An 18,551-nucleotide genomic window follows, 5' to 3' on the forward strand; every position below is an offset into this window, starting at 1 on the left:
GCCGGCTCCGGCATGCGCGAGACCCGGCCAGTGATGGGAGCTTCATTGCTACAGGTCTCGCACCAAAGTAGGGCAGCTGTTGATTGTGATTAACAGCTTGCCCCGTTTTGGAGGTGGGCAGGGGGGGTGGCTGGGCAAACGGACGTTTGTGGGCGGCCCTACTGACATCACTTGTGATGTCAGTAGGTGGACTTCCTGCTCTATTAGAGCAGGAAGTCCAATGGGGCTTGCGGCCGCGATACCCTACCACAAGGGTCTCGTCATAAGCCCGATGGTCGCAATGGTCTTGACCATCGCGACCATCACCTGGCCGCTCGCATAAGCTGTGGGTGGTCACCCACAGCTATGAAAGCGGCCAGGAGGCCATCTTTAAAAAAAAAAAGGGACGCCCTGATTCAGAGCGAGCGCTCTCAAAGAGCGTCCGGGCTCTGAATCAGGCCCACAGTTTGTTCTACTGCCTTAGTGGTTTTCATTTTTTTTACACCTCCTCTAGACTCTGCGTCTAAAGAGTTTACATCATCATGATAGGCAGAAGATGCCTCACTGATAGTTGCAGAACCACCAATCATAAATAAAGGTCAAGGCCTGAGCCCTTTCTTGCCACTTTGTGTGGTGAATGGCATGGTGACAATTTTATGTTTTTCTGCACCAAACTCCCTTTATTACAGGTTTATTTTTCCTTTACCGCTGTATATTGTTTTTTGGATTTTAGATGCCATGACTTAAACCCTCTATGTCCTTGGTCATTGGCTTTAGTAGATGATATTGAAGGACTAGTATCGACTTGACTGGTGGCAGCAGCAGCTGCAGCACCAGTATGTGGTTCCTGCTCTTCTCTGAAATGATTATCCATATTGACGAACACAAAGAAGTAGTACAAACATTAGAACAATATATCTTTTTTAATACTTTATTTGCAGGTATTACAGGACTTGTATGTATGCGAACAACAATGCAGTGGGGTACAGCACACACAACAATTTGTACAAAAACTTTTTTAAACATTATTTCAAACTGTGTTCACAAATGATGCTGCAGAGTCATACCTCTTATATGAACACAGAGCCTGATTCAGAGATGGATGCTAATGCGATCGTAACTGCGTTTCCGTACGCAACGCAGTTGCAAAAATATGCTAATGTTAGCAATGATCACCCGAACATAAAGATGGCCACTACTGCCTTCTCACATGCGTGCGACTACGAATACATACGTAAACATCGAAGTTCATCGGCGCCCATTTTACCCTTGTGGCAGGTCTGCACTACCACTGGACAGGGAGCTCTTCTGCCACGCAGAGCTGTGTATGCAATTGTAGTGTCTAATTTATGCACGCCCATGTAACAGCATTCAAACAGCTAGGCACGCCTGCGTTTCTCTAACCACCCCCTGTCCATACCCCCAAATGGTCACTTCCTGTCAATCAATCAGCAATGGGACTCATGGCAAATAATCGCTTGATCTCAGTGCGATTTGCAGTTGCATTCATCTCTGAATCTGGCCCACAATGGGGTACGGCCAGAGTATTGTGTTATGGATACACACTAAGGGTACGGCCTGTGGCATCACAGTACTTGTGTTATGGATACACACAGGGCAGTTTCTAGGGTCTGAGGCTCCCAGTGCGGGCAGTCAAAATGCGCCCCCTCCCCCCTCGAAGCAGTAATATTGTGGAGTGGGCGTGACGTCATCATGAGGGGGTGTGGTATCACAGTAAGGGAGCGTGATCTAGAAAGACCACAGAATGTCAGCCACTGTGACTACTAAGTACAGGGGTGTCTAACCTGTCAGAGGCAAAGCGCTGAAAAATATATGTAGCTAAACAAAAGACACGCGCTCAAAAAATGGGGTGTGGCCTAGCTGTCACAAGCCCACGCCGCATTTCTGTGTGCATGCCTTTGGTGTGACATTTGCAGAAGTATGACCTTGCACACCCGGTTTTAGTCGCGTTGGGAGCGAGCCCAGCACATTGAAAATACAAGCCAGATCCACATAAAATACACTGCAACAAACCACTTCCACATAAATTATATTGGAAAAGCCAGAGGCACATAAACTACGTTTTAAAACCACATCCACCTCAAATACATTATTAAATCCAGAACCACATAAAACACATTGAAAAAACATGATTCACATAATACACACTTCATTCCAGCCCCCTCCCTTGCCATTCCATCCCGACAGGTCTTAGGCTTCCCCCCCACTGGCTCTCAGGCAAAAGTGCCCATTATGCAGTGCCCCCTGTAGTTGTCCTCATATGCAGTGTCCCGTGTATTTATGCCCCTTAAGCAGTGCCCACAGTGGTAGTGTAACTTATGCAGAGCCCCCTGTAGTCATGTCCCCTGTAGTCATGCCCCCATCAGTAATGCCCCCAATAGTAATGGTCCCTGTTGTAGTGCCCCAGTAGTAGTGTCCCCAGTTGTATTGCCCCCAATAGTAATGCCCCATGTAGTAGTGTACCCTGTATAAATTCCCCAGTATTAATGCCCATGTATTAGTGCCCCCAATAGTAATGCTCCCTTTGTAGTAGTGCCCCAAGTAGTAAAGCCCCAAGTAGTAGTGCCCCCAGTAGAAGTGCCCCTGGCCCCTGAGTAATGCACCCAGTTGTGGTGCTTCCTAAGCAATGACCCCAGTAGAAGTGCCCCCCTTGTAATGTCCCCAGTAGTAGTGCCTGGGTGCCCCCAGTGGTAGTGTCTCCCCCCAAGTATTGTCCAGGCTGCCTGCACAAAAAAAAAAAAAAAAAAAAACAGTACTACTTACCTTCAGACCCGCTCCGGCGTCCGCTCTGCTCGGCTGCTCCTCTGCACTATGGGAAAGACGTCATGACGTCCTCCCATAGTGCACATTGGGGGAGCCGGAGCCTCCGTCTCCGTCTGCTCTGCACTGCCGGGCGCCCGCTGGTAACTGAATCTCAGCGGGCTCCCGGCAATTAACAGGCTGTATCTGCAGCAGGGGTAGGAGGCGGCGCGCCCCGTGGATACACACTGGGGTACAGCACAAAAGAAAAATTAACTTTTTTTAAAAAAAACTTTATCTTTTTTACACTGGCAGATGGACACCGGACAGGTGCATCATCAGCACTGGAGCGGATGGACACTGGCAGGTGAATCGTCAGCACTGGAGCAATGGACACCGGACAGGTACATCTGCAACACTGGAGTGGATGGACACTGGACAGGTGAGTCGAATCGACAGCACTGAAGCTGATGGACAATGAACAGGTGCGTCGGCAGCACTGGAGCAGATGGACACTGGACAGGTGAGTTGGAGGCACTGGAGCAAATGGACACCGGACGGGTGAGTCGGCAGCACTGGTGCGGATGGATGCCGGACACTTGTGTCAGCAGCACTCAAATGGATGAACATCAGACAGGTGAGTCTGCAGCCTGGAGTGGATGGATGCCGGACAGGTGTGTTAGCAGCACATGTGCGTTGACAGCACTGTAACGGATGGACACTGGACAGGTGCTTCGACAGCACTGAAGGAGATGGACACTGGACAGGTGTGTCGGCAGAACTGGAGTGGATGGACACCGTACAGGTGAGTTGGCAGCACTGGAATGGATAGACACTGGATAGGTGAGTCGGCAGCACTGGAGCTGATGGACCATGGACAGGTGCGTCAGCAGAACTCGAGCAGAATGTACACCGGACAGGCGAGTCGGCATGCACTGGAGAGGATGGACATCGGACAGGTGAGTCGGCAGCACTGGTGCGATGGATGCCAGACAGGTGTGTCGGCCATACTGGAGTGGATGGACACTGGACAGGTGAATCGTCAGCACTGGAGCAATGGACACCGGACAGGTACATCTGCAACACTGGAGTAGATGGACACTGGACAGGTGAGTCGAATCGACAGCACTGAAGCTGATGGACAATGAACAGGTGCGTCGGCAGCACTGGAGCAGATGGACACTGGACAGGTGAGTTGGAGGCACTGGAGCAAATGGACACCGGACGGGTGAGTCGGCAGCACTGGCGCGGATGGATGCCAGACACATGTGTCAGCAGCACTGGAATGGATGAACATCAGACATGTGAGTCTGCAGCCTGGAGTGGATGGATGCCGGACAGGTGTGTTAGCAGCACATGTGCGTTGACAGCACTGTAACGGATGGACACTGGACAGGTGCTTCGACAGCACTGAAGGAGATGGACCATGGACAGGTGTGTCAGCAGAACTCGAGCAGAATGTACACCGGACAGGCGAGTCGGCATGCACTGGAGAGGATGGACATCGGACAGGTGAGTCGGCAGCAATGGTGCGGATGGATGCCAGACAGGTGTGTCGGCAGAACTGGAGTGGATGGACACCGTACAGGTGAGTTGGCAGCACTGGAATGGATAGACACTGGACAGGTGAGTCGGCAGCACTGGAGCTGATGGACCATGGACAGGTGCGTCAGCAGAACTCGAGCAGAATGTACACCGGACAGGCGAGTCGGCATGCACTGGAGCGGATGGACATCGGACAGGTGAGTCGGCAGCACTGGTGCGATGGATGCCAGACAGGTGTGTCAGCAGCACTGGAACGGATGGACACTGGACAGGTGTGTCGGCCATACTGGAGTGGATGGACACCGTACAGGTGAGTTGGCAGCACTGGAGCGGTTAGACACCGGACAGGTGAGTCGGCAGCACTGGAGCTGATGGACAATGGACAGGTGCGTCGGCAGAACTCGAGCAGAAAGTACACCGGACAGGCGAGTCGGCATGCATTGGAATGGATGGCCAACAGACAGGTGCGTCGGCAGCACTGAAGGCGATGGAAACTGGACAGGTGCGTTGGCAGCACTTGAGCAGATGGACACCAGAAAAGTGAGTTGGCAGCACTGGAGCAGATGAACATCGGGCAGGTGTGTCGGCAGCACCGGAGTGGATGTACAGCATAGCACTGAGCACAGGCGCAGCCACTGGAGTGTATGAACGGAACACAGCACAGCAGCACAGGAGCAGCCACTGGATTGGATGGACACTTGTAGCAACACAGCTGAGCAACGTGGAGCCGAGGACACACGACACTAGCAATAACAACACAGTCAGCCGGCCGAGGTGAGTGCACAGCAGAATGGACTGTAGTCAACAACTGAACTGAAAAATCGCGAGAATCCGACGCCAGCTGACGACATTTTGCCTCGATGTGGAGCCCGAAATTGGCGGGGAGATACGAGCGGCGGGTCAGGATCCCCTTGGATACGGTAAGTTCAGGTGGACTCATCTCTACTAATGATTTTGCCGTCGCCATACTATTGTGTGATGACAGAAAACCATTCAGATGTTACAAAAAAAATATAAGTGCACTTTTGTGGCTTATTGTTTTTTCACATATTGGCAGGATTTAGTTGCTGGTATGTGTGCTAACCGGTGCCGGCTTCTGTGGGGCTCTGGCTTACGCACAATATTTGAGAGATCTCGCGCATGCGCAGTGGCGTGGCAAGGAGGTAAAACACAGTGCATCAACATTAGGCTGCTACGCTGCGGGACTTTCAGGAATCGCCGGAGGGAGTAGTTTTCTCTCCCCCACTTTGGCAATGAAGCAGAAAGAGCTATAGCAGCACGATAAATGCAGCTATAGAAATTTGCCTGGTAGTTTTTAGTATTGTTAGTAATAGTTGCCTAAATCCTATAATCTCATATTGTTTATGATGAAGTGTATTGGTGCAGTAATATGCCTTCATTAGATTAGTTTAATAGCACAAATGTGAATTCTTACCTGCTTAGTGTAATTCAGATGCAGCAAGATTGGATGAGCAGTAGTAGTATTGATTCCAAGGAAGGCAGAGACCACAGGGGAGACAAGTTGAAATTTCTGAGTCTTTGAATAATTCCCCAAAAGTTTAGCCCCTTCCAGAAGGTGAGAGATATTACTGTACTCCACACATCCCACCAATGTAGCAACTACCGGAGAGAATGTAGATGGAAGGGACATAAATAAAACAGTTTACATTTTCAGAATTGATAATTCTATCACACTACAAGGCTGTCAACACGAGATGAATAACGTGGAGATTAGTCTAATAGCATAAAGAATACACAGTCAATTTCATACTTTCCTACTCCTCTTGAATGTTCGGGAGACTCCTGAATTTGGAGAGAGCTGTCCCAGACACCTGGGACGGGAGAGCAGACCAGCCTTTAATACGTTGCTCACTCCCCCAGTAAAATGGGAGGTTTGGCCACTTGATGAATTTTACTGTGAATCTCATCATCAGGATCCCTGCACTACACTGCCCAATGCCACAAGTTCGGAATTTGGTTGTGGTGGCAAAATTCTCTGTGCCACACAACCCACACCTTCACGTCCAAGTAGATATATATTATGCAAATATTGCACTGAAAGCAGCTTTGTACTGTAGGGCTTTTTGGCTAAATTCAGTTGTAATAAAGTAGGCAGTAAGATCGCTTACTCATTTTTGGTGGTCATCTTTCTGATGAACTTAAGCAACCTTTTTCAGGTGAGACTCCGAGGTGTATATTTACGAAGGATTTCCTGGCAGGTTTGAGATAAAAATAGAATGTAGCGCTAACTATAAGTGCAAAACACGCCAGGCTTTGAATTCGATATTAGTGCTGCTTTAATTTTTGAGGTAAAACCCGTTGAGAAGCGAGTTTGACCTCATCTGTCCCAACTGTCAGTTTCCCATTGTTCTGGAACCCTAAAGCAGGTTGTTCAAAATAGAATGCAGCCATTGAACAATCAGAGACCGCCACAAAGTAAATTATGGGACTCCGCCTGTTGAACCACAAACTTATTTGAAAAAAAAAAGTCTCAGAGTCTGATTCATTAAGGAACGCTATTGCTAAAGCGTACGCTGTTGGCCAATTGTTGCGTACTGCGCATGCATCGCAGTACACGTGTGTGAAAGCGTCACTGCGATCGCACTGCGATCACGGAGACCACGCAGAGTGATTGACAGGCAGTGAGCGTTTGGGGGTGGTGATGGGGGGGGTGGTTGGAGAAACGCAGGCGTGCCTGACCGTTTGACCGCCGTTGCATGGGCGTGCATAAATTAGCCATAGCGATTGCATGCGCAGCTTGAGTACTCACTGAATGCATCGAGGATAGCAATTTCTAAGTAAGGTCAGGGCTGCTGTAATTCTGCATGAGGGGCCGATGGTGCTCAATGTTACTGATGTTTATGGAGGTAAGGTATTACGGATGTGAGATAGTGGTAGCATACCTCCCAACAGTCCCTTTTTAGAGGCACTGTCCCGCTGTCCCACCCATCCCATAGACACAGTGCCGGCTCTGTTAGAGGCTGGGGGCCCGTCCAGCAGCTCCCAGAGCGCTGGGTAAGCCCCCAGCATGACAAAAACTGGGGCGTGGCTCGCGTGTGTGGCATTTACCTTGAGGCCACACCACTTGTTGATAGGCCTACGGCGCAAGCAAATGTCTCTCCGGAGGTATGTGGTAGTGGGAGGCAGTGGGCGTCTCTATGCTGGCAGTGTGACGGCATTGCGATAACAATCATTACCATATTTTTGCAGCAGACTTGCGTGCGATTACGGAGCTGCGATCACAATAGCGATCCTTAGTGAATCAGGCCCTCAGTGTATAAACGTGAATTGAGTCAATATTTAATTCCATATTTACCGCTCTAGATGGGAATGGGTAGGAGTGAACCAAAACTACACACTCACTCTCTTTAGTAAGTTAAACACCTTTAAGCATGTATCAGATAGTACTTTTTCTTAGCTATACTCCTACAAATCATTATCTTTTTTTTTTTTAATATTGTGCTATAACGCAACCAAATATGGTTGCCAGAGCTTTCAGCATGTAGGAGGTGGGGAGGGGAGTAATGAAGGGGAAGTGTCACAGTAGAAACAGATCTCATGTGGGTTTTCCAAAGCCTCCCTGCTCACTACTATGAACCAGGTGATTGTGGTTGCCATAGTAGTCACATAACACTAGAAAATTTTAAGAATTATCAATAATTTATATGAATCTAAAAAAAAAAAAAAAAAAAAGCAGGATGCCGGACATATTGAAGATAAAGGAATGCCAGCCTGGCAGCCCCTCTCAATATACTATTTGTTGTCAATTTTGACTTACACTGGTGTATTCTGACGTGTGGTGTTTGAAATGTTGCCAGGTGGGGTCCAGAGGTACTGCAACTTGCCCAACATGTTCCCTAAGATATCTATTTTCTGGCCTTGTAGTGGTAACAGGGCCATCTCTTCCATTGGGCTTGTTGGGCAGTTGCCCAAGGGCCCGAAGCTTGTAGGAGCCTGCCAACATGCCCCCCTGCAGCTGCGCCCCCCCCCCCCTGTGATGAGTACTCACCTCAGTCCCAGTTTCACTTCATCCACCAGCTTCGCACCAGTCAGACCGAGTCTCCCTGCATGTGTGGGAGGTCTGATGGTCATGTAGGAGGGTTTAATTTTATTGACCATTTACATTTTTTCCCGTGAATGGGTGGGTAGGGGCCCCAGTGCATTGCTTTGCCCAGGGCACACACTGCTGTTAAGACAACCCTGAGTGGTAACTAACCTCCCAGAAGCACCAGGGAAAGTTGTGCCAGCTACAAGCAAAAGACTTTGTGGAGCTTCCTTCTATAGATTTGGTTGTTTTGTGCTGACTATGCGGGCTGCTGGAGCACCTCTTTTGCCCGAAGAGACAATGCATAGGTCAATTCTGGGACGTTAATTGGGCTTAAGTAGATTACCTTATTTCAGTGGGACAAATGTTTGTCCTTTATTTTCTGTTAATGTTCGCTGGTTCTAAGTCAGATGCAGCTGGCATTGTGGATGGAGTTTGCGTATTTCAGCCTACTGCGAATGTGCCATAGAAAGATATTGGAGACTGCGCCAAATCAGGCATACGCACACGGAGAGAGATTGCAAGTGAAGAGGTAGCAATCCGTCCATGGACGGGTCACTCTTCGTAAAATGGGCAGTGTCTGTTTGGCGACCATGTGGATGCGCGGAAATGATCCATCTTCTGAGTGTCATGAGCGTGTAAACAGGCTTCAGTATGTTATTGTGGCTCAGAGGGATTTTTTGCACCCAGCATGGGGTTAGTGCAAGAGTATTATTATTATTATTATTATTATTATTATCCTTTATTTATATTGCACCACAAGTGTTCTGCAGCACCTTACATAGAACATAGAACTAATAAGTGGACAAGAAACAAGTAACTTACAGTATAATACAGTGCAGGACAAGGACACGATTTATATACATTGCTGCAATAGCGACTAAAGCACTCACACTAAGCAGCCGGTAGTTGGCAGTCACGTGTTAGGTGCCCTTATGGGGAGTAAGGAGTAGAAGAAAATGTAAAGAGAAGCACATGAGGAAGAGGTCCCTGCTCATGAGAGCTTACATTCTAATGATAATGGCTGCGGCAGCGGACATAAAAGAAACCCCAGCAGGATAGGCTTCCACATGCAGCACACGGATCTTCTACATACATGTGCCCCAAAGAAAGACGCATTTTGATAACCATGAAGAGCTGTCTGTATACACATGATACGCCCAGTTCGGCAAGGAAAGCAGATGGAAAAAGCGATAGTAAATGTTCCTGGATTAGCCGGCAGGTGTGGAGTCACCATGATAGCAATAAATGCTACAAATACAGAAAACAATTAAAACACAACATACTGTATGTCTCGACAGTGTTATTCATAAATGATAAATTAGATGCAAATAAAAAATGAAAGTTTTCATTAAGTTCAAATCAACACATAGCTACTGCCTTCCCCTTTAAAAGATCAAATTGAAATATGCTTTTAGCTGGGGAATGATAGCTAATCTGTAATAATGTAATAGATTGCAGCACCACTTATCGTATTAGCATAAGTGGGAGGGAATCAAATGCATTCAGCCAATCAGATCACATTTTGCATCAGGGTTTGAGCACCATAAGTTATCCATCTCCACATTTGCTTCTTTCTTGTGGTCGGCATTGGACAGATGTTGCAGTAACACAGCTTAAATGTACTTACACGCCCTGTCCAGCCCTCACCCCAGCGACTTTAGTGCAAAATGAGAGATATAGATGTTCAAGAAGCTTTGGTTCCTTTGTGAAGTGGATAAAATCTCAAATGGCAGAAAAAGAAAAGTGCCAATATTGTATTTGCGTCCGTATCTACAGGAGCGCCTTATAAAGGTTAGAGTGTGTACTGGCCATATATGTAATGGACACAATGCATACATGATGGTGGATAGAGATATAATTTTTTGGTTGTGTTATTTTTATTTTACTCCTCTATCTGGTCTAGTTACAGTGGTTGTGTGTTTTGTAGAAATGCTGCTCATTACACTAATATCACACTGAACACTATTTTCATCAGTGCCCTCTAGTGAAACTGTCCCTGAAGATGATGGGCAGCGAGCAGTACATAATGTTACTTACTAAAATAACAGAGTAATAGCTACAGTATTTACCTGCATTCTCAGAGGACGTCACGGTTATTTTGCTCTTGGTTCCCTGCAGTAAGAGATTCTCGTTCTTTGAAATGCTCCTCAATTTTGTGATATCTGCAAGGACGGGGGTTGCCAGATTAACCACTTAAAACAGTACATACACAATACACACAACAAATTACTAACACAGGGTGTGTTATGTGCCAACAGTAAGATGGAATTAGGTTCCTTCTACTCTCTCTCACTCGGTGTTGTTCAGGGGTAGGTGAAACATTTTCTGTAATGGCTGGACATGGGGGTGGGACATCCAGGTGATAATTAGACACAGAGGGAAAGCAGGGTCTCTATCCACATGCACCACAGTAGGGCCATGATAACAGGCAGGAAAATACAGGGACATGATCACTGGGGTTTCCTTCATAGGAGAACAGAGCCATAACTAGTGGTGTGTGTGCGGTGCCAACGGGCTCTGGGGATGGCACGATCACTGCCTTGTGGCAGTGCGGACGTTCCGCGCATGCACCCTGCAACTGCCCAGAGCGTCCTAAATAGCGTCCTACTTCTTAGTGCCGACGACACAGGTTCATGATGTCAGTGGTTGGTGGCCCACACAGGGTGGCATAGAGCCCTGCTCTGTCCCTGTAGAAGAGATTATCTGGATTTAATGACATCCAGATAAATTCTGACACAACATCCTCTAATGCAGGGGTTCCCAACCACGGTCCTCAAGGCACACTAACAGTCCAGGTTTTAGGGAATGCCATACTTGAGCACAAGTGACTTAATTAGTACCACAGTTATATTGGTTTAACCTTCTGTGCACAATCATGGATATCACTAAAACCAGGACTGTTAGTGTGCCTTGAGGACCGAGGTTGGGAATCACTGCTCTAATGTCAGAACTTGTGGCTGACATCAGCCTATGATATTGCATATTAATATGTTGTATTAGCTTCTAGTTACTTAAAAATAATAAAGGTGTAAAAAAATGTCATTAGTAAGTAACCCCTTCACTGCTGAGTATGATTGGGTTTGTCCTTTAAATATACAGGAAGAATGCGGAAGGCAAGCTCCACTCATCTTCCACCGCGAGGGGCAATAAAAATAGACTAATTTACTTACCTGTCTCCCACCAGTCCTAAAGACCGGTGAGGACCCCCTGCAGATACTGGGGGTCTCATTCAGACCCGCTCGCAAGCACCTATGCGCTCGTTCAGACCCGCTCGCAAGCCCCGGAGCGAGAGGGAAATTCTCTCACTCTGGGGCTCGCTACAAAAGGGGCGGCTGTCGATGTTGATCGACAGCTCGTCTCGTTTTGTAGGCGTGGTGGGGGGTGGCCACACAAACGGAGGCGTTCCTGAAGGAACGCCTGCCATTTGTAGGCGGCCCTACTGACATCACCAGTGATGTCAGTAGGGAGCTTCCTGCTCTGTTAGAGTAGGAAGCTGCCTGGGGCTTGCGGGAGACGAGACCCTACCACAAGGGTCTCCTCGCAAGCCCCGATGGTCGCGATGGTCTTGACCATCGCGACCATCACCTAGTCACTCACTAAAGCTGTGGTTGGTAACCCACAGCTTAGCGAGCGGCCAGGAGGCGGCCTTTCAAAAGAAAAGCGGCCGCCCTCATCCAGAGCGAGCGCTCGCATTTTGCGAGCGGCTCTGAATGAGGTCCTGGGTCCCATGGGAAGTGATGTTGGTGTATTGATATTGAAGTTGGACTGTGACGAGTGAAAATGTCACAAAATAACCTCAGCAAGGATGAGAAACAACCTCGGCAGCGAAGGGATCACAGTTAAAAAATGTAAAAGTCTATTTTTGTATCCCTGTAATCCAGTGTCGGAACTGGGCTCTGTGCCACCCTGTGCCAGGTCCCACCCCCAAACATGTGACATCATGGTGCCACGTTGAGGTGGTGGAGCTGCCGGCACCTGGACTGGAATAGCACCTTGCTACAGGCTTCAGGATGTGTGCCTGGATCGTCCGAAGGGTGCTCCGAGTAGCTCTACAGCAGTGCTACTAGCACCGAGGTGCTGTTCCACGCACCCTGCAATCCAAAATGCAGCTGCCATGGGGAAACATTAGTGCGACCCCTAGGGCCCTATGTCCTGGGCAACAGCACTGCTCACACACCCCTAGTTACGGTCCTGCTGTAATCGTTAAAACATAACATAGCTTTAAAAAAAATGTGAACTGTAATTTGATTGCCAATTTAAATTTCGTGTTAAATTGTAATATGTAATATTTGTGTGTGTGTGTGTAAAAATTATTCTATTCTTGTATATTTTTTAAAAATCTTGTTTATAGCACATTTATTGCTTTTCTAATAGCAAGTATCTTCATTACAAATGTTAGGGGCACAAATAACACAAATGGGTTGCCAGGAGGTACCCAGGTGGAAAATGATTGAGAACCACTGTTCTAAGGGGTAGTGGGTTAAAGTTTATTTTTCAGGGGTCTCTCAAGTGAATATCACTTTCACGGTGACCATATATATACAATATACACGAGCACCCTTGGGGGGTTACCTGTGTGGTCCATAAACACCCCCTCCCCCTGAAAATGAATGGATACTTTCTCAGCCATAAAGAAGCTGCAGGCTCTGTACTGGACTGTGGGCAGAAGTGCTGAAAGTATCCCCTCTGTCTTCAGTAAGCACCCAGGACACAACTCAGGGAGGGTTAAATCGATAGACTGCTGATCCACAGGAGAATGTGAGTACTGTCAGTGTGTCTGTCTGTCTCCCAGTACTGTCTGGGTGTCTGTCTGACCTGTGAGTCTGTCTCCCAGTACTGTCAGTGTGCTTGTCTCAAAGTCCTACTGTATGTCTCCCAACTAACCATCCTGATTCTGGCTGCACAGGCCTGATTTGCAGGGACCATACTGTGGCCCCACGATTGGCACTTTCACCCCACTTAATGAGAGATTGGGAGGTATTTATCCTGAGGCTCAGAATGGAGTCAGATTCCTCTAATGCTCGCAACTAAAAATGGTGTACCTAGGCTAAATATTCCAATCAGGGGAGTGACAAAGTGTAAAGATGACATGGCCACACCCACTGTCCTGCATCCACACCCCCATCCCAAATATTTATCTGCAAACATTGGATATAATTAGTGACTTGTGTTTCATCAGTGCTGTCAGTGAGTCTGTGTGCCAGTCCTATCTTGTCCGCCAGTCCTGTCAGTAGTCCCCGCACAAGCTAGGTTTCTTTTCTGATGCAGATGGCAGCCCACCATAAAGAAATGGTCGGTGTAAAATTGACTGTGATTGTAAATTTGCACGTTTACACTATTTTTTCTATATGCACAAGCATATCTCCCAACCATCACAATATGGAAGAACTGTCACGCTGTGCCACAATCTAAAATAAAAATCCACATCAGTGTATAATCACGCCTGCACAGGGTGTGACCATACCACCAGTGTGCCATTCCCACACCTCCAGTGTGCCGCGGCTATGAACTGCGCACTAGGTAACCATGAAACTGTAAAACAATAGCATTTTACCTGCAGTCCAGGGAGCAGCATCAACCACATGGTGGAGGCAGCAAAATCTCCCATCTCTATAGTAAATATATCCAACTACATACTTAATGCAGTACCTATCGTACATGACACACACACTGTGTAACAGATGCAGATAACTTTATTGCAGGTCAAATATTAATTTATAGTTTGAGAAAGCAATTTTATCCTTAAAATATACTATTAATGTCAATCTTATTAGATAAGACTGTGTGAATTAGCAACAATTTGGGACCCACCCATAAGTGTTATTTAATATGTAAAACAATTTAACAGCAAAAAAGGCTTATTGTGGCAGATTCTACTTGCTTCATTCCTAAATCAAGCATCTGGGACGCCCCAAAACCCCATCAGCCCCCCTCCCCTATATGGAAATGTATAATATTCACATGGGATCAGAGCGCCGGCATAGCGTAGAAGAGTTCACACAATAAACAGTCTATAGCAGCTTAGTCAACAAAACTGTTTTTTTATATTTCCCTATATATAAATGAACACAGCACATAATATTATATTATAATAGCTTTCCGTAGATATACAGTCCTATGACTCTGCAGACAAACACACAGCACACTCACGGATATCTCCCTTCTTGTTGGACTGTGGCTTGTTATTCTGTAGCAGGGAAGCCAAGTTCTGTACAGTGTCCTCCACATGCTGCAGCAGGAGCCCGACGTTCTGTAACCTTTCCTCAGTGGTGGTGTAGCTGAAGCTAGAGATCAGATCATCCAAGCTGTCCAAGAGCTTCCAGGAGAAAAGTGGATAACACAATGTGGAGTAAGTTATTCACATACTGTATATAAGTAGAAACGTTTGGAAATGTATTCTTTGCAACCTCTAGATAACAAACAGTTCTCTTTAGGACCTGGACACAAGCGCATTATGGGGCAGATGTATGAAGCTCTGGGAAGTGATAAAGTGGAGAATGATAAATGACCAACCAATCAGCTCCCAACTGTCATTTTTCAAACACAGGGGCCTCTTCATGATGTTAATTATCGGGGTCTGAACCCCGATAATTAACATTCTGACTCGCCGCGGTGACAGTTGATGTGATATCAGCTGCCCCCGCGAGCCAGTGAATCTTTTCACTGCACCTGTCGGAGCAGTGATGGGACTGCGCATGCGTGACCTACACAAGCGCCCCGACGTCTGGTGGAAGGAGCCGGACAGGGGTGGAGGGATCTGAAAGGATCTCTCATTACATCCCGGTCCTCCTTTCCATAAGGAAAGAGTGGGTTGCGATGCCGGAGCAGGAGCATTCGCCATCTGAAGATGGCGAATGCTCCCGCTGTCAAGCTCCGAAAATATTATATTATATTTTCGGACCTTGATGAATGCTTTCCCCATACTAGTGTATGGGGACAGCGGGCCATTCCGCAAAAGGAAGGTAAGTAGGAGATAACTGTGATATCTCCTGCTTTCCCTTCGTGATGAATGGCCCGATAACTTAATTTTTACAATTGCAGGTGAAAATGTGCATTATGTGATGATGAATAGGCCCCACAGCCTGTAACATGACAGTTAGGAGCTGATTGGTTGGTCGTTTATCCTTCTCCACTTTCCAGAGCTTCATACATCTGCCTTGTATTAACTGTTTAAGCACAAAAACAAGAAAAAAAAAAAAACCTTGTGTGTCTAGTCCCCTGGGTTTTGTCATAAGAGTTTTTTGCACCCGCATATATAGTGTTGGGGCATTAGTGGAATATGAACATGTGCCTACAATCCCAGAGTGGCCGGGACCTTCTTTAAATTTGGGGAGTAGACAACTCCTAAACTATACTGGTAGGTTAATTGGCTCCAAACAAAAATGAACCCTAGTGTGTATGTGTGTGAGCATGTGGTAGGGAATATAGAGTGTAAGCTCCACTGGGGCAGGGACTGATGTGAATGGCCAGATATTCTCTGTAAAGCACTGTAGAATATGTGTGCGCTATATAAGTAACTGGTAATAAATAAATAATCCTCCCGCATACCATCCACCATTTTATGGTGATGTGGTCGGGGCTGTGATGATGCGATTCGCTTTGAATCGCATTGTCGTAGCCATGCTCCCCTCAGTTGTCCCTGGGACCTCCCCTGGGATCTCCCGGAGGGAAGCCCACAAAAGCCAGTAAGTAAGAATATACAGTAGCATTTTCTGGAATAGGGACATAATAGATGTTTTTGATATTGTTGTTTCAATAATAGAGATATTATTGAGATGATAATGAGCTATGTTAACCAGTTTTTGAAATATGCTGTCACCACACCACAAGCACTATAATACCACATACATTATTCCAAGTAGTTATTATGCACATAATGGATTCAACCTTATGTTACTCCTGTAATAATCACTTACTATGGGCAATATCTTACCTCAGACATTGAGGGGCTCTGCTGTTCGCCACACTGTGGAGTAAAGTCATCTTTAAACTTTGCCATGGCGCACATAAACTGGAAAGAGAGGAAACAAGAATTTTCTATTTGATGCTATAAATCCCTGGAAGTATTAGTGACAGGTTTAACTAAAACATTTTATTGATTAAAAAAAGTCTCTGGCAGAAGCAATTTTTCCATGGCTTATATATGTAATAACAGCACATTTGTGGAGAAGTAACTAATGTTTTAACTTCAAAAACAACAAATAATTAAAGCTGTGATTTTTTAGGCAGAACCAGATTGGTATCCCAAAATCTCTGAAAAATCAGCATTTCTGAAAACTCAAAGACAATTATATTTTGCTCAATGTATAAATAAAAAAGAAATGACATTCTCCACACGGCAGGGGAGAGGTTGGGGGCTGGCCCTAGCAGCTGCCGGAGCGCTGGGTAAGGCAAGCCCACTGTGTGCCGAGAACGAGGGGTGTGATATGTGGTCACTCCCCCAAGACTAGCACACATAGGAGAGTGCCAGGGAATTCCTTTCAGCCGCACCGGGTGTCACCAAGGTAAGTGACGCCGCTGTCTAGGGCAACAATCTCTCTACCAATAAAACACGGCAACAGTCTCTACCAATAAAATTGCCAAAATGATATGCTGGTGATGTTATTAATAAATATAATGTGTAAGTACTCCCAGCACCGCATATATGTTGAACACGCTGTAAGGTCCCCAGTTCACATTATGCCACACAATACCCCCAGTTCACACTATGACACAGTGTCTTCCCTCACACTGGTAATATAGCTAGGTGTGGGACTCTGCATTTGTGAGTACCACTGGGTGACTGCCAAGGCTGCCCTGATGTATATCCAGCACTATGAGCATTGCTGCCTTATAGTGTTAAGGTTCAATTTCCAACCTCGGCCCTGCCCACATGCAGCAGGCATGCTCTCTCTGTGCCTGCAAGGGTCCCCATAGGCACCGCAACATCCCCCCACACCCCAAAACCACACCAGTAGATTAGTTGGCTGTAGAACAAAAAATGTACCCTAGTGTATCTATCTGTGTGCTAGGGAATACAGGGGTCTATTTACTTGGATGGAGATAAAGCAGACGGAGATAAAGTACCAACCAACCAGCTGCTAACTGTCATTTACACAGCCTGTAACATGGCAGTTAGGAGCTGGTTGGCTGGTACTTTATATCCGTTCATTTTATCTCCATCCAAGGGCGGTATTCAATTAGTTTTGTGTCCGCGGAAAAGTTTTGCCTGCCCGACTTTTCACCGACATAGCGTGTTTTGGACGCGGAAACTTATCGTGCGCCTCCCCGCTATTCGCTGTATTCAATTACAAACCAGGCGAAAACGCCAAGCGGCGAATTCAGGACAGGCGAAAAAGTGCTGTCAGAATTGGGGAAATCAGCCTGAACCCTCCAAAAAGATGCACTAACATTGGGGATGAATGTAGATGTGTCCGAATAGCCCTAATAAAACTATTTGGGGTACTGAAGTTGTTTCAAAAGCTTCTTATTAGCGTCTTTGCACAAGTAATGAAGAATGGCATTAAGCAGTATTTTGGGTGAAAATAAGTAGTCCTGTAAAATTTGGGGTACTTGAAAATGGGTGCTAGCATATTTTTATGTCTCTAAAGTGAAGTTTTAAAAAACGTGAGAAACGCACCTGTTGCATGCACCTGTAATCCTAAAAACACCTGACCCATCCTTGCAGACCCCTAAGAAGGCTATTTTGCTAGTTTCTATACTTGTCCCCCAACTTTGTGCTTTTTCGCCCCCAAAATGAAAGTACTTTTTTGGGGTGTTCTTAAGTTTTTCCCCTGAGATTTTTTTAAACAGTTATCCTTTGGGTGGCTGTACCAAGGGTTCTGAGTGTTATCCCCACCTTTGCACCCCAAAATAAAAATGTAGCACTTCTTTTCTCCTGCTATTCAGAGGCAAATCTTTTTCGCCTATTACATTGTATTGACTTTCCGTGTAGGCAAAAACCGTCTGGAATTGAATATGGCGATAAGTTCCGACCATCAGCAAAACTTTTTTGCGGAAAACGGTTTTTCGCATCTAATTGAATACGGCCCCAAGTCTTAGTAAATAGACGCCTTACATTGTAAGCCCCAATGGGGCAAGGTTGTTAAATATTCTCTGGTGGTGCTATATTAATAAGGGATAATAATAATAATAGTAATAATAATAATGTATGTCTATAAAATGCAAATGTTTATAAAGCCATCCAAATGTATGGAGCACTGTAAACTAAACAACAATT

At 46.3% G+C, this 18,551-nt stretch overlaps 1 protein-coding gene across 1 annotated transcript in view; it reads right to left on the minus strand.

Moving 5' to 3' along the window:
* Window positions 1-18,551, minus strand: part of LOC148515088 (adhesion G protein-coupled receptor E5-like) — a 216,890-nt gene that overhangs the window by 32,746 nt on the left and 165,593 nt on the right. The window contains exons 8-11 of the mRNA XM_088480313.1: window positions 16,266-16,343; window positions 14,483-14,648; window positions 10,402-10,494; window positions 5,720-5,904 (exon numbers count right to left, since the gene is read on the minus strand). Coding sequence (XP_088336439.1) covers window positions 5,720-5,904; window positions 10,402-10,494; window positions 14,483-14,648; window positions 16,266-16,343 — 522 coding nt within the window. The remainder of the gene's footprint in view (window positions 1-5,719; window positions 5,905-10,401; window positions 10,495-14,482; window positions 14,649-16,265; window positions 16,344-18,551) is intronic.

Source organism: Taudactylus pleione, unplaced genomic scaffold, assembly GCF_031769625.1.
Source record: "Taudactylus pleione unplaced genomic scaffold, aTauple2 ptg000253l, whole genome shotgun sequence".
In the NCBI taxonomy this organism is placed as follows: domain Eukaryota; kingdom Metazoa; phylum Chordata; class Amphibia; order Anura; family Myobatrachidae; genus Taudactylus; species Taudactylus pleione.